The following is a 10,995-nucleotide window of genomic DNA, read 5'->3' as shown; positions in this document are numbered from 1 at the left end:
GATGGTGAGGATCTGGGATGCTGAGAGAGTGGTTGAGATTGGTGGCCCTCTTCAGGGGCATTCTGGTGGGGTCTATTCAGTCAGATTCTCATCTAATGGGAAGAGAATTGTCTCAGGCTCTTCTGACAACACTGTGAGGATCTGGGATGCTGAGAGAGGTGTTCAGATTGGTGGGCCTCTTCAGGGGCATATTGATTGGGTCAGCTCAGTGGGATTCTCCTTTGATGGCAAGAGGATTGTTTCAGGCTCAAAGGACAAGACCATGAGGATCTGGGATGCTGAGAGAGGTGTCCAGATTGGTTTCCCTCTTCAGGGGAACACTGGTGCAGTCAACTCAGTCAGATTCTCCTCTGATGGCAAGAGGATTGTCTCAGGCTCATCTGACAAGACTGTGAGGGTCTGGGATGCTGAGAGAGGTGTCCAGATTGGTGGCTCTCTTCAGGGACATACTGATAGGGTCACCTCAGTTGGATTCTCCTCTGATGGCAACAAGATTGTCTCAGGCTCTTTTGATAAGACTGTGAGGATCTGGGATGCTGAGAGAATCATCCAGATGGATCAATGTCTCCTGGGGCACAGTGGGAGGGTCAACTCAGTTCAATCCTCTGATGGCAGGAGGACCCTCTTAGGGTCAGAGAATAACATGGCCTGGGAGACTGGTGGTCATGAAGCTGGCCACTCAATGGATGTTGCCTACAACCCAGAGGGTGTAAATGTTCTATCTTGCATCATTAATTGTGAGTCATAATCATTTTTCATCTGTCCTCACACTATTTGGCCAACTTAAATTTATCACAGCTTATCCAATCTGCTTTTCATCAATCTTTTCACATGGCTTATTGAACACTCAAGAACTCCTTTATGGACTTCTGGAGGAAGATGGGGATGTGATATATGAGCCAGTGAAGTGTTTTAATGATGGCTGGATCAGAGGCCCAAAGGGGAGACTGTTGCTTTGGATACCTCCAACATTCTGGAGTCCATTTTATTCAATGTGGAACACAGTAGTAATCCCCAAGGGTAGCTGTATAGAGTTGGACTTAAGCCAGATAGTTCATAGTACAATGTAGCATCAATGTTTCAAGCCAGCTGTTTAACTCTTGTATTGCCTACATACTGTAACTTTGTATTCCATATTACAGAAGCAGTGTTCAATGCTTTGGAATGAGAATCTCACATTTCATGGATCATCATTTTGATTAGATGGCCACAGGTCCTAATGTTCATTTTAGCATTCCATGCAAATGTCTCTTGGAATTGGGAAAGATGATTGAATGAGGACATATGCTTCAGCACAACAGGTTACATTGGATGCCAATGAGATTCATGCCCTATTTACCACTCAGCTATCAGAGGTGCAATAGCTTCTCAACATAAATACAGGTCCATCTCTTTAACTTCCTGATCACATAAAGTAGTAGTACAAGCATGCTATGCAGGCATGGCAATCACAGCATCCACCGGCGTATTATCGTTGTCCCCGAAGATATCCAGAAACCCAGCCACCCTCGCCTGATTCCCTGGGCTCTTGGCAACGGTACTCCCGCAGACCGGATTTTAAATTCGGCTGCTTGTCCAATAGCTCACGCAGTTGTTCTTTAGGAAGCTGGAGCAGTGTCCCAAAACTAGCTGGAGCGATCGCTTTAGCACAACGAATGAAACCCTCCCACAAGTGAGGGTTTTGCCAGTTTCCTTCGTGATTAACCACGACAAGAGTGATGTCGAGACGAACGGAATGAGTGACTTATATGCCGTTACCATTTGGATGACATGTTCGTCAATTCATGGTTAGCCCATCATTCGTGGCTCCCTATTTATGCAGCAATACGCACCGTCCGTAGGAACAATACTGGAAGAACTGGTTCGTCAACAATTTGCTGCATCACCACAGCAAGGATCTCAGAACGGAAAATATCCGTCATGGAAAAACAAATCCCAATGGCTTGTTTCGATTCCCTCATGGCATTAGAACCCACAAAGAAAACCAAAGAATGGAACCACTAACACATACCTTCGATCGCGCTCATCAACCCAATCTCTTTCTCAGCCTCGTGCATAAGCACCGTTAATTCAGCAGGCGTGAGCAACTCGCTCTGTCGTGCACGCAGTAAACTTGATGTCGCGCTTCCAAACGTCTGCGGAGGCGTCGTCACGATAGAGCTGAATACCAACCGAACCAAGTTCTTCGGCTCCGGCTGCCCATCGAGGGTAGAGACGATACGGGGGAGGTGCCGCATGATGTCCACCTTGTCCATCTCTGCGACGATCGGTATCAGGAAATGTGCATCGGGACCGCGCTCTGAAATGAGACCCTTGACCAGCGCAACCAGCTGTGCACTCGGTCGCCCGTGTTCCATGAAGATCGTCAACACCCGAAGAGCCAACGATTCAGAGCCAGCCGGGCACGTCCGCATGAGCGTCAGGAGTTTCCCGTTGCCCCAGCCCAACGACTTGATCAGTGCCATTATGAGATCTTGTATGGCCTCCTGTACAGTGACGTCCATTTGGCTGTACGACACAACGATCCTGGACGCAAATAAAGCATAAGCTTACACCATAAAAATGGGCGGGTGACACATACCTATCCCAGAACTCGGGAATTTTGACAGATAGAGCGAAGAGGAGCTCGACGTGTTGAAGAACATGCGACTTCTCCGCCGGAAGCTGTATTTCGTCGATAAGGTATGGCGTCTGGATAAGCTCCTCCGGTGGAAGTTGTCCATCTTCCATATTATCAACTTCAGCCTCACACTTTACCATTAGTGCCTTTGCTTTCTTGAGACAGTCGTTTCTGCAAGCACCGTAGAATTTGCAAGGCGAAGTCTCGAATCATGCTATGCAGGGCTTCTATGCCTGGGACCCACCGCCTCACCATATTAATAGTTGCACGCCGTGCAACCGAATCTGGATGAGTCGTCAAATCCAATAGCGCGTGCAATGCCTCTGCCCGTAACAATGGCCGCTCCAAAACAAGTCTCGGAGCATCGCGAAGCCCACGTGCATCCTGCTAAGTCAATCAATGATCCGAATTAATCACGAGGCAATACAGGGCCAGCTTTTCTACGTTGACGGAAAGGTCACGGAGTATGTCCCAAATGTCCGAGGGTACATCTGGCAAGTCCAACGAAAACCTCGAGAACGCTTTGTCTTTACTGTCAGGTTTTTCATCAGCATTGCCTTCCAGGACGGTCTGATACGTAGAAATGATTTGGTTTAGCCACGACTGGTAATTCGGGCGCTGGGCAGTAGTCAGCAGAGGAGCTGCAGGTAAAGTCACATGTTGAACATACGCAATCGGGGTCAGCCGCACTTCGTATGCGGTCGTTGTGCCACTCTTCATTCATCCAAGTAATCGCCAAGTGTAACCTGTTATGAGATGTTTTCATGGCTGTCATCGCAAAGGAACAAAAAAAGCTGTCAAAACAAACCTAGAAGGAAAATCGTTCATGATATATTCGCAAAGGGTCTGCCGGAGCGCATCTTGCCGCGAATACAACGCCGTTAGTTGTGTCCGTCGCATCGCTCGATTCGGCATCGTCTTTTGGTGATTCAGATGCTCCGGGAAGTATAACCGCGCGAGTGGTCACGGGAACGATGAGCACCATCCACATGTCACTGGAAGTCTGACTACTGCACATGGAAGTTGTACGCCGTATATCCTCCGCACTATCCCATATTCGAGTGGTAGCGCTCCGCATGAGAGCGACCCGTTCGTCCGCGGAGAGGTCTTTGGGTGACGGGAGCTTGAAATCTAACAGATCAAGGGGACAGTCGTCAGGAATATCCTTGTAGGCGGCAGCTTCTTCAGCGGAAATCTAGAGAATGAAAGCTAAGTCAGGTGATTCCGACCACAGTTGAAATAAGGCACTAACTTCCAGGTTCAATTTGTCCGGTTCATACTCCATTTCCTCTTCATCGATATCCATTTTCAATGGGTCGACACTTCCTCCTTGACAGTTTCGGCACCTGCGAGCGTGCCGCCAACTAAGGTACCTTCGGTACGAGCAACAGAGTCTGGTGGCCGAGGGGGCTTAGCTGGTGGTACGGATGGTAATCCTCTACTTTGTCGATACGATTGAACCAAATTCATTAATGCGGACTTCGAGAACGCTTGCAGATTAGCAACAATGAGGTCCGTTACGAGTCTGACCGGGAGCGTGGTAGAGTTGAACGCAGCAAGGAATACCGCAGAGTTTGCCGCTCCACTGTCGACTTCGGCTGTTGGACATTTTGGATCTTTTTTTTCTTCTGCAGAAATGGAGGAAGGCGGGCGTTTACGAGTTGTCTCAGTTGCTGCAGCTGCGATAGCTGCCCTTGGTGCTTTCTCTTCGGCGGAAGCACGTTCTATACGTTCAACTTGTATGGCGAAAGCTTTGTTAATCTGGGCACCGAAGGCCGAACTGTGAGGATCTCTACAAAAGGAGCTCAACAGACAACCCGAGATATGTTTCGTGACCCTTAGACTTACCTGGATATGTGTACAGGTAATATTCGAATGCTCTTTTCCACGCCCCTGATCACAGACGCCGGTAGTCCGGCAAGGGAAACTGGCGTCCACGAAACCAGAGAAGAAACGATCAAGTGAACCGACGAAGGTCGTTGCTTGATGAGAATGTTGCAGTTGTTGACGATGGCCGTGAGGATATCAGGTTCCCTGTAGAATGAATCCGAGTGATCATTATGATGAGAGACCTCGCCGTGCGGGGGAGGAGGTCGAATTCGGGTAAGCTCACTGGCTTGAGTACACCACCATGAGCATGTTCTCCAACAACTTCATTACCTCTGCCTCCAGAGCAGACGCGGATATAAACGAGTGGTCCACGGGAACGATGGCAATGTTGGGGTCGTTCTTATTTTGAAGCTGCTCAATTTGCATTAATTTGGTTCCAATCCCAGGAGGGAAAAGTAAGACACGTACCCTAAGATTAGAAATATCACGGAATTGCAAGAGGATGACTTTCTACATGAACCCGATGGCGGATAACTTAATTCCGTTGTCAGCTGGGCGAAATCCACTATCCCAGATTTACACTGGGACAACAAAGCCCATTCCAGTTGCTGTGTACGATTGGAGCATCTGACGAATGACAAGAGAAGGCGAAGATGCTGAGTGATGCCAATGCGGTTAGTGGAAAATCTCTTACAGGGTACAGATGAGGAGCGCATACGCGATCGTGAGACATTGAGTGACGACCTTGACAATTCGAACTGAGGGGTTATTCAACAACTTCGCCAACCTGCTGACGGACCGAGACGCGACTAAGGAGAAGGGTAAAATGGTTTGATTGGAGAATGCAGAAGATACTACTACAAAGATGTACTAACGTTGCGTGCGGACTACGGCGGAGACCAGTAGACCGACATTTGCAATGTGGAGGAGGTCCGCCACCCGTCTCTTGACCAGAGGATGTCGCGTACCGCTTTTTCAAATTCCGTCGTATTTTCTTTCTGCTATGTACCGTGGAGGGAGCCCCCGTGCTGCAATGGCATTCAAGGCGCAACCAATTCGCACAGGCTTGGAGGGTTGGACCGGTCTCCCCCAGTGCGTCTGCCAAACGTCCGTCAACGCAAGCGCGAACACGCTACAAGACCTGCACAGTAAGCGTCGTTACCTTACGATCATTCACCGAGAAATGCAAGCAGCGACTCTAAAGACCAGAATCTACCTTGATCCCCGCGGGTGCTTTGCAAGAATAATATGTACTGTAACGTGTTCAATAACATCTGCCCTGCCTGAACCCATGGTCCATGGATTTGAATTGCTACAGTCGGTGACCGGGACTTCATCTCAGTGTCCGATTCCAGGCCTCGTTCCGTAGTCAAGTTAGCCTGTGCAATGAATGGGCAAGGCCAGATGGTGAGTGTGTTGCAGTGATTTACAACTAGGTGAAGTGAAAAATTGAGAGTCTGCCCATGGACGACTGAAGTGACAAAGCTGGCAGACAACTGTGTGTTGAAAGAAACTCCCGCAGTAGAGCCATGGCGTCTTGCAGATCACGGAGACACAACTCTAGCCGTGCCTACAATGCGAGTTAGCTGGCATTGCGTAACCAATTGGAAGCATGTTCCCCGAATGAAGTCGTTGGGAGTAGGGAAGTACAAGCAAGGTACGGAGACAATGACCAAGCTTACATTATCGATAGCGGTGGAATAACCGGTCCACTAGGCACCCCGAGAGCTGCACCTTACGGAGTGCGCATATTGCGCTGAAAAGACATTGATGCCAACCACTCCCAAGAAACTCCACCATGCATAGACACCGCCAGACAGTTGTCAATGAAGCGACTGCAAGAATGGTGCGGCTCATCTTGGGACTAACTGTGGCGCAGTGCAAGGTCACATTCGATCCCGAGATGCACAGCGCGTCGACATCGTTGAAATCCAATGGAGTACGGAGAGCGTCACTCGTTATGCCGCTGATGTCTGCCTGAATAACCAAAGCGCTTACTTCGATATTGACTTCGGGAACCGTGATCAAGGTCATTTCAGTTCCTACCTTCGCCGATAATAACGTGGTTTGCTCGCTTCGACCATCCCCGTGTAAGAGGAAAGCAGGCGTGTGAAGGAGATCATGAACATGAGCACACACTGGCAGCCTTGAGGACGGCCGTTAGTGTGGACTCATCTCATATATGTGCCTTATAAAATCGGGCAAGGCACATACTACAGCTGATAAGCTCTGTCCATGTGACACCCTCACTTCTCTCGAAGCTGTCTACATCATTGCCAGTCAGTTGATCGCCTTCGGCATTGGGAAACCGATTGGGGCCGACGTGGATCTTTATATTCGTGCCTTTTCGCCCGTGAGGCGCCGTGCAATGTCAGTCATTCAAAGGATGTATTTCTGGAAAATCTGCTCCCCGTACTACATGAATCGCCCCTGCCGTATTTGAAGGACTTGCTTGTATTGGGCGATACGACCGACATTCGAGACCATGCAAATGTAATTTACGCAGAAACTCATCCACTCGACTGCATTCCCCTCCAAGTGATATCACCCAGCTCACATATCAATCTCGCTGGCAGCTTCAAACTGAGTATGGTTGAAACAGACCGTAGTGTCGCGGAACGAGTAGGGACGATCGTCGTCGATTCAATCAAGGCATGCGCAATTGATGTCGGAGAACTCGTTACTGCAGGCCTGAAATTCGCGGACAAGATCGACACTGGGAGGTTGGCAAAGAAAAAAGAGATTCAAATAAGGAAGGGAGAGGTGACGATGTTCAAATAGGGGGATGTCAGATTATGAGACGCAATTGCGCGGGCGATTATGATCATGGAAGATTTTCATGCATGAAGTTACTCGAGACTCACTGTACTTCGACCTCGAGTTTTTACAGAAAAAGGTTATTCAAAGATGTAACTTTGGTATTGCCAGAATGATATTCGACGCTGGGGTTAACTGTTATGCCACATGCCCCTTGCAACACATGAATACAAAGGTGAGAATACTGGGTTTCCATCGAGTAAACAGGCTATCGGGGCAGCCTGTCGGTAAGGTATCAGTTCGAGCCGGCATTCACTGATTCACAACAGTGAGGGTCTGGTAGTGGAGTAAGCGGGACGAGTCAATCCCGAGATACGTTGGCGGGGCAGGAAGAAAGCCGACCTTCGCGCGTATCTTCCCACTTCCCGTGCATATCTCCTCGATGTCGGCTGATCTGTCAAGTCGCGTCAATGATGGGTTGCGATATCGGACGATAGTTTACCTTGTATATGCGGGACCCCTGGCCGCCTGTACAGATGATAAATCAGCAGGCACGAGCGCGTCGATACGCTACTAAAACCGACGCCTTCGGCCCGTGTGTACATAGCACGACGCACCTCATCTGAAACGGGGACCGATGACGAACAGTCCCAGTGGCGAAATAACGTACCATTTCTGTACAAGAGTGGGTTTGTGTTTGCATAGGCAAGTCCGAAGACGACGAGTACGAGGACGGGAGCAAAGAATGGTATTAGACTTAGGGGTGTTATCCCTATCCTTCTCCACCGAAGGCCTATACGTTGGAAAAACGTCACCAGAATTGCGCGAAAAATCAGCAAACCGTTTGTCATTTCCGCCATCGCGTGCGATCGACCGCCACCAACTCTTTCCGCTGTCACGGCCTGACTCCTCAGCAATATTACCTGCTCTTGGCCCATTCGCACACTGTTCCAGGACAGAGCTACGTCTCGATGTTCATCAAGAAGATTTCCCCGTTTCCGTCTTTTACCGATTCTCTGAATCATGATCATCCAGAGTCATGGGTGTGGACGAGGACAGGGGAATAGGATGGACAGGTGAAACATCCTAGGGGGCGATGCGCAGTACTACACAATTCTGACGTTCGTGCACCAGCTACAATGCGTTGATGGCGTCTAATTTCGAACACCGTCATCACTAGTTCCTTGTCTGCACCTCCAACCCCGAATCAGCCCTTGATTTTTCACCAAACACCTGTTTCTCAATGGCCAGAACGCAATCAAAGAAACGCCGTCTCTTGGGATTCGCGAAGACGGCCAACTCGACGGCCAGTCTTGCTTTGGTATGTTACTATCCTTTGCTGGATATGTACTTCTGGATCCGCGAGAAATTAGCCGCCAGGACGACTTCAAGCTCGGGCAGGGGACGTTGGCCCTGTGTCTGAAACGTCGGGTATGACCTCTCTGGGAATGTTCGCCAGAATGAAACGCTTCTTCCACCGATCGAACAAAGGCCTTTCGACCACCATTGCGACCGAAGCTGCTGGTACAGTCCCCTGTGCGGAAGCGCAGGGACAAGGACACCTACACCATGCAGGTCCGGTCCAAGAGGTAGTACGTTGCAAGCCATATTCAGTCACCGTGATGATACTGAGTGATTCATCGAAGACTGTCGATACCGATACTGGTGGTGGAACTCAGGAGCGACGAGAGGGACTCGAAGTGACGCCAATACAGGATGTATGTGATTCCCGAATACCATTTACGATTATGACTAAATGATTCTGTTGGAACAGACTAAAAAGTTAACCAACAGATTAGAACCAGAACCGGCAACGGCGGCAATTGGCAAGGACGTTGATGCTGCAGTCAAGGCATTCGACGACATGGGTTCTATGTCGCGTATTGGTAAAGGTGCTGTCGACGCGGTCGGTCGGGCAGATAGCGCAGTCATCGAGGCTCAAAACATGAGCGATACATATCTTAAACCATTCAAGGTCTTCAATCAAGTCGTTACCACTCTTACCAACATGAGTGTGCCGGTTTTGCGTCCTTGCAACGATCACATACGGGTTCCAGGTCCATCCCTATGCCTGGATTGCCTTGGTGGTCTTAACGTTTGCTTCTCAGGTACATTTCAGACTACTATTATCATTCTTCATCCTGCTTAATCGTCTGTAGTTGTTCATACATCACGCAAATCTGGATAACGCGGTATCCGACCTTCTTGATATGGTCCGACAGGTCTACGAATTTCTATCGGAGCCAGACACCCTTAACTATATTGAAAATATGAAAGATACCCTTGTGCAGATTGCGCGTGTGATAAGCGAGTCTGCACAGTTCGTCAAAAACTACTTTGAGACGAAAAGCTTCTGTAAGTTTTGTGCTCCTTTCGGCTCCGAGATTTGATACGATACATCCTTAGGGTTGAGGGCTAAAAAGAACGTCTTTTCTGAAACACAGACAATTGTCAATGGTTACGTCAAGACTCTAGATAGCTTGATGCAACAATACCGCGATCGTGCGGTTCGGGACACTCGCGTCAACACATACTGCATATTTGAGGACCTTAGCCTTGAAGGCATGGCTTACGCAGATGGAGCGAGCTTCAATATGACAAAGAAGTGCCTCGACGGTACGAGGACAGAGATTTTGCAGGAGATCATTGATTGGATTAATGACCCCGATGTCAACGCTCCTCGCATTCTGTGGCTTCACGGGCAAGCCGGAAGGGGAAAATCAGCCATTGCCCATACAATTGCATCATGGATCAAGGACGCTGGGGGACTTGGGTCCTGCTTCTGCTTCGCTCGTGACAGGCACGCTGAGCGCCACCAAGAGAAGATTCTGACGACGATTGCTCGTGATCTGGCAGACCGTGATCCAGCGTTTCGACGCGCATTGGCCGACATAGTTGCAAAGGACCGCTCCCTCCGGACCACGCCTGACATAATGCAACAATGGCAGCATTTGATTTTGGAACCGCTGTGCAAGGTTAATGGGGCGATAGTCGGGAATGTGGTCGTCGTGATCGATGCCTTGGATGAAAGTGGACTGGACACATCGAGAGAGCACATCCTACATCTTCTCACGTCGAAAGAAGCTGCTCGTCTACCCTCCAGTTTCCGCATCTTTTTGACGTCCAGACCATTGCCAGACATTGAACAGGTCCTGCGTGTCACTTCTCACTGTGAAGACAATGTCATTGGATGATATTCCTGCAATATCTGTGGAACACGACATCGAACTGTACTGTCTCCAGTGAACTCGGTGATCTTCGAGAGATTGGTGCCACATAAATCCAAAACATTACTTGGAAATCAGATGGCCTATTTGAATGGGCTCGTCTAGCATGTGGGTTCATTAGGCCGAACAGGCCAGGCAGAACAGTCAGGGACCGCTACAATGAAATCATGTCCCCTCATGTCCAAAGTGGGGGAACCTTGCTGGACTTCATGTACAGCACAATCCTTGGGGACACTGTACCAGAGGACGACATCACACTCGCTCGATTTCGCTCCGTCATGCAACAGATCATCTCAATGTCTGTCCCTCAGCAAATGGGAACTTTAAATGAGATGCGCAGTCACTTCCCCTCCGAGGAAGACCATTTCGACATCATTATCATTCTCGAATTTATGGCGCCTGCTGTTGAGTGGCATTGTAGACAGGTGCTCCGTTGTTCGACCTCTCCATGCATCCTTCTATGACTTCCTCACCAATCACTCGCGAAGTGGGGTATATTGTGTTGGTGTCTCGAGCACTGGCATGGATAGTGCTCTTGCGTTTACTTCATTGCACACCCTG

The 10,995-nt window shown here is 49.2% G+C and overlaps 3 protein-coding genes across 3 annotated transcripts; 1 reads left to right on the top strand and 2 right to left on the bottom strand.

The window, feature by feature from the left end:
* Positions 1–1,390: 1,390 nt before the first annotated feature.
* On the bottom strand, positions 1,391–6,484 carry F5J12DRAFT_929638 (Symplekin tight junction protein C terminal-domain-containing protein; the record flags this gene model as incomplete). Its single annotated transcript, XM_051749503.1, has 19 exons — positions 1,391–1,743; positions 1,833–1,942; positions 2,012–2,526; positions 2,582–2,791; positions 2,865–3,004; positions 3,065–3,238; positions 3,291–3,366; positions 3,429–3,466; positions 3,495–3,815; positions 3,873–3,949; positions 3,994–4,412; positions 4,469–4,654; positions 4,734–4,919; positions 5,145–5,259; positions 5,326–5,420; positions 5,460–5,591; positions 5,705–5,829; positions 6,133–6,162; positions 6,320–6,484. 19 exons carry the CDS (start codon positions 6,482–6,484, stop codon positions 1,558–1,560), a joined length of 3,300 nt encoding a protein of 1,099 aa, XP_051595734.1. The 3' UTR covers positions 1,391–1,557.
* A 794-nt stretch (positions 6,485–7,278) lies between these two features.
* F5J12DRAFT_859680 (uncharacterized protein) lies at positions 7,279–8,350 on the bottom strand. Its single transcript, XM_051746820.1, has 2 exons — positions 7,710–8,350; positions 7,279–7,661 (listed from the first exon to the last, which is right to left on the bottom strand). The coding sequence occupies exons 1-2, from the start codon at positions 8,236–8,238 to the stop codon at positions 7,528–7,530; spliced, it is 663 nt and encodes a 220-aa protein (XP_051595733.1). The 5' UTR covers positions 8,239–8,350; the 3' UTR covers positions 7,279–7,527.
* Positions 8,343–9,633, top strand: F5J12DRAFT_859672 (uncharacterized protein). The gene is made up of 5 exons (XM_051746819.1): positions 8,343–8,528; positions 8,581–8,799; positions 8,854–8,925; positions 8,982–9,315; positions 9,367–9,633. The coding sequence occupies exons 1-5, from the start codon at positions 8,451–8,453 to the stop codon at positions 9,393–9,395; spliced, it is 732 nt and encodes a 243-aa protein (XP_051595732.1). The 5' UTR covers positions 8,343–8,450; the 3' UTR covers positions 9,396–9,633.
* Positions 9,634–10,995: the final 1,362 nt, after the last annotated feature.

The sequence above is a fragment of the Pisolithus orientalis genome (genome assembly GCF_024613125.1).
Source record: "Pisolithus orientalis strain OTSU chromosome Unknown F5J12scaffold_49, whole genome shotgun sequence".
NCBI lineage: Eukaryota > Fungi > Basidiomycota > Agaricomycetes > Boletales > Pisolithaceae > Pisolithus > Pisolithus orientalis.
The sequence above is the reverse complement of the archived record's forward strand: the minus strand, read 5'-3'. Positions and strand labels throughout refer to the sequence as shown.

What these genes read in the sequence shown, in the direction of transcription:
- F5J12DRAFT_859672 (XM_051746819.1), top strand. Translation starts at nt 8,451, where the DNA reads ATGGCCAGAACGCAATCAAAGAAACGCCGTCTCTTGGGATTCGCGAAG. An exon ending in CAGGTCCGGTCCAAGAGGTA is followed by an intron (nt 8,800 to 8,853) that starts GTACGTTGCAAG and finishes GATTCATCGAAG; the next exon opens with ACTGTCGATACCGATACTGG. An exon ending in AAGTGACGCCAATACAGGAT is followed by an intron (nt 8,926 to 8,981) that starts GTATGTGATTCC and finishes CTGTTGGAACAG; the next exon opens with ACTAAAAAGTTAACCAACAG.
- F5J12DRAFT_859680 (XM_051746820.1), bottom strand. Translation starts at nt 8,238, where the DNA reads ATGATCATGATTCAGAGAATCGGTAAAAGACGGAAACGGGGAAATCTT. An exon ending in AGGGGTCCCGCATATACAAG is followed by an intron (nt 7,662 to 7,709) that starts GTAAACTATCGT and finishes GCGACTTGACAG; the next exon opens with ATCAGCCGACATCGAGGAGA.